Here is a 1,868-nt window from a genome sequence, read left to right as displayed (position 1 = left end):
GGAGATGGAGATCACCATACTCCGAGCAGACATTGTGGAGGATAGAGAGGCTACCATGGCGAGATTCCTTAACGGTTTGAGACCTGAGATCGCCGAATTGGTGGAGCTGCAAAACTACATGGATATGCCTGAGTTGATTGACAAGGCATCCAAGATTGAGAGGAGACTTAAGAGGAGGGGTAACTCTCGTAACCCTAACTTCTCGGCCACGCCTGTATGGAGGGGCAACCCGACCCTCGAGCGAGAACGGCCTAGTCCAGGGATGTCCAAGTCCTACTAAGACCGAGCCACCCAAGCAGACCCCAAAGACAACTCCAAGGCTTTTATTCGACTCTTCCAAGCCACGAAACCGTGACAAGTGCTTCAAATGCCAAAGATTTGGGCACATCGCCTCCCAATGTCCCAATCGGCGTACCATGATGGTCCTACCGAGCGGAGATGTCGTATCTGACAACGAGAACGAGTTCGCCGAGATACCTCCATTGACTGAAGATAGTGAAGATTCCGAGGTAGAGGTTGAGGCCACTACTGAGCAAGTGGGTGTTGCTCTAGTAGCCCGTCGGGCTCTTGCAACCCTAGTCAAGAAGGTGGATGAGGCCTAACGTGACAACATCTTCTACACGCGATGTCACGTCAAAGGAAGAGTATGTAGTCTCATCATTGACGCGGGTAGTTGTACCAATGTGACAAGTACTCTTATGGTGGATCATCTTTCCTTGCCCACGTTGAGGCACCCTAGTCCATACCGCTGGCAATGGCTCAGTGAGAGTGGCGATATCAAAGTCACCAAGCAAGTGGTGGTGCCTTTCCAGATTGGGAAGTATGAGGATGAGGTCCTTTGCAACATCGTTCCCATGCAAGCTTCTCACATTTTGTTGGGACGGCCATGGCAATATGACAAGAAGACTACTCATGATGGTTTTACCAACAAGTATTCCTTCTTGCACCACAACAAGAAGATGACGCTTGTTCCTCTCACCCCTTAACAGGTGCATGAAGACCAGCTGCGTTTGCAACAGGAGCATGAACGAGAGGTGGCTAAAAAGTCACCCAATTCTCAGGCAATCGTTAGAGCACCGGTCGAGAGGACATCAAACCCTGGTACATTTGGTCGATTGGACAAACGCCCTAACTTGCTTGCAAAGAACAGGAAAGTTCGCAAATTACTTTTGTCCAAGCAAGTTGTCTGTGTATTATATTGCAAAGAGGTGATTTTACTTTCTCTTGCAGCACTCAATGACTTACCTCCTGAAATCCCCTCTTTATTACAGGAATTTGATGACGTTTTTTCAGATGAGATTTCCAGTGGTCTACCACCATTTCGAGGGATCGAGCACCAGATCGATTTCGTGCCTGGAGCACCATTGCCAAATAGACCAACCTACAAAATGGGTCCGGAAGAGATTAAGGAGATCCAGAGACAAGTGGACGATCTCTTAGAGAAACGTTGGGCTCGAGAGAGCATGAGCCCATGTGCAGTTCCAGTCATCCTCGTTCCAAAGAAATAGGGCACTTGGAGGATGTGTAAGGACTGTCACGCCGTCAACGCTATCACAGTTAAGTATCGTCACCCTATACCTCGTTTGGATGATTTGCTTGACGAATTGTATGTTGCAGTCATTTTCACAAAGATTGATCTTAAGAGTGGCTACTATCAAATTCGAATGAAGGAAGGGTACGAATGGAAGACAGTCTTCAAGACTAGGTATGGTTTGTATGAGTGGTTAGTTATGCATTTTTGTTTGACTAACGCTTCTAGTACATTTATGCACCTTATGAATCATGTACTTCGCCCGTTCTTAGGTAAATTTATTGTTGTTTATTTTGACGACATTTTGATATACAGCAAGAGTCCTGAGGAACATGTA

General features: G+C 46.8%; 1 protein-coding gene across 1 annotated transcript; it reads left to right on the top strand.

The window, feature by feature from the left end:
- The first annotated feature begins 698 nt into the window (after nucleotides 1-698).
- LOC113782533 lies at nucleotides 699-1,508 on the top strand. The gene is made up of 2 exons (XM_027328421.1): nucleotides 699-833; nucleotides 990-1,508. The coding sequence occupies exons 1-2, from the start codon at nucleotides 699-701 to the stop codon at nucleotides 1,506-1,508; spliced, it is 654 nt and encodes a 217-aa protein (XP_027184222.1).
- Nucleotides 1,509-1,868: the final 360 nt, after the last annotated feature.

The sequence above is a fragment of the Coffea eugenioides genome, chromosome 9, assembly GCF_003713205.1.
Source record: "Coffea eugenioides isolate CCC68of chromosome 9, Ceug_1.0, whole genome shotgun sequence".
NCBI lineage: Eukaryota > Viridiplantae > Streptophyta > Magnoliopsida > Gentianales > Rubiaceae > Coffea > Coffea eugenioides.
The sequence above is the reverse complement of the archived record's forward strand: the minus strand, read 5'-3'. Positions and strand labels throughout refer to the sequence as shown.

Excerpts from the sequence above, each read along its gene's own strand:
- LOC113782533 (XM_027328421.1), top strand. The coding sequence starts at position 699 with ATGGTGGATCATCTTTCCTTGCCCACGTTGAGGCACCCTAGTCCATAC. Across the intron at positions 834-989 it reads TTGGGAAGTATGAGGATGAG|GTGCATGAAGACCAGCTGCG; the intron begins GTCCTTTGCAAC and ends ACCCCTTAACAG.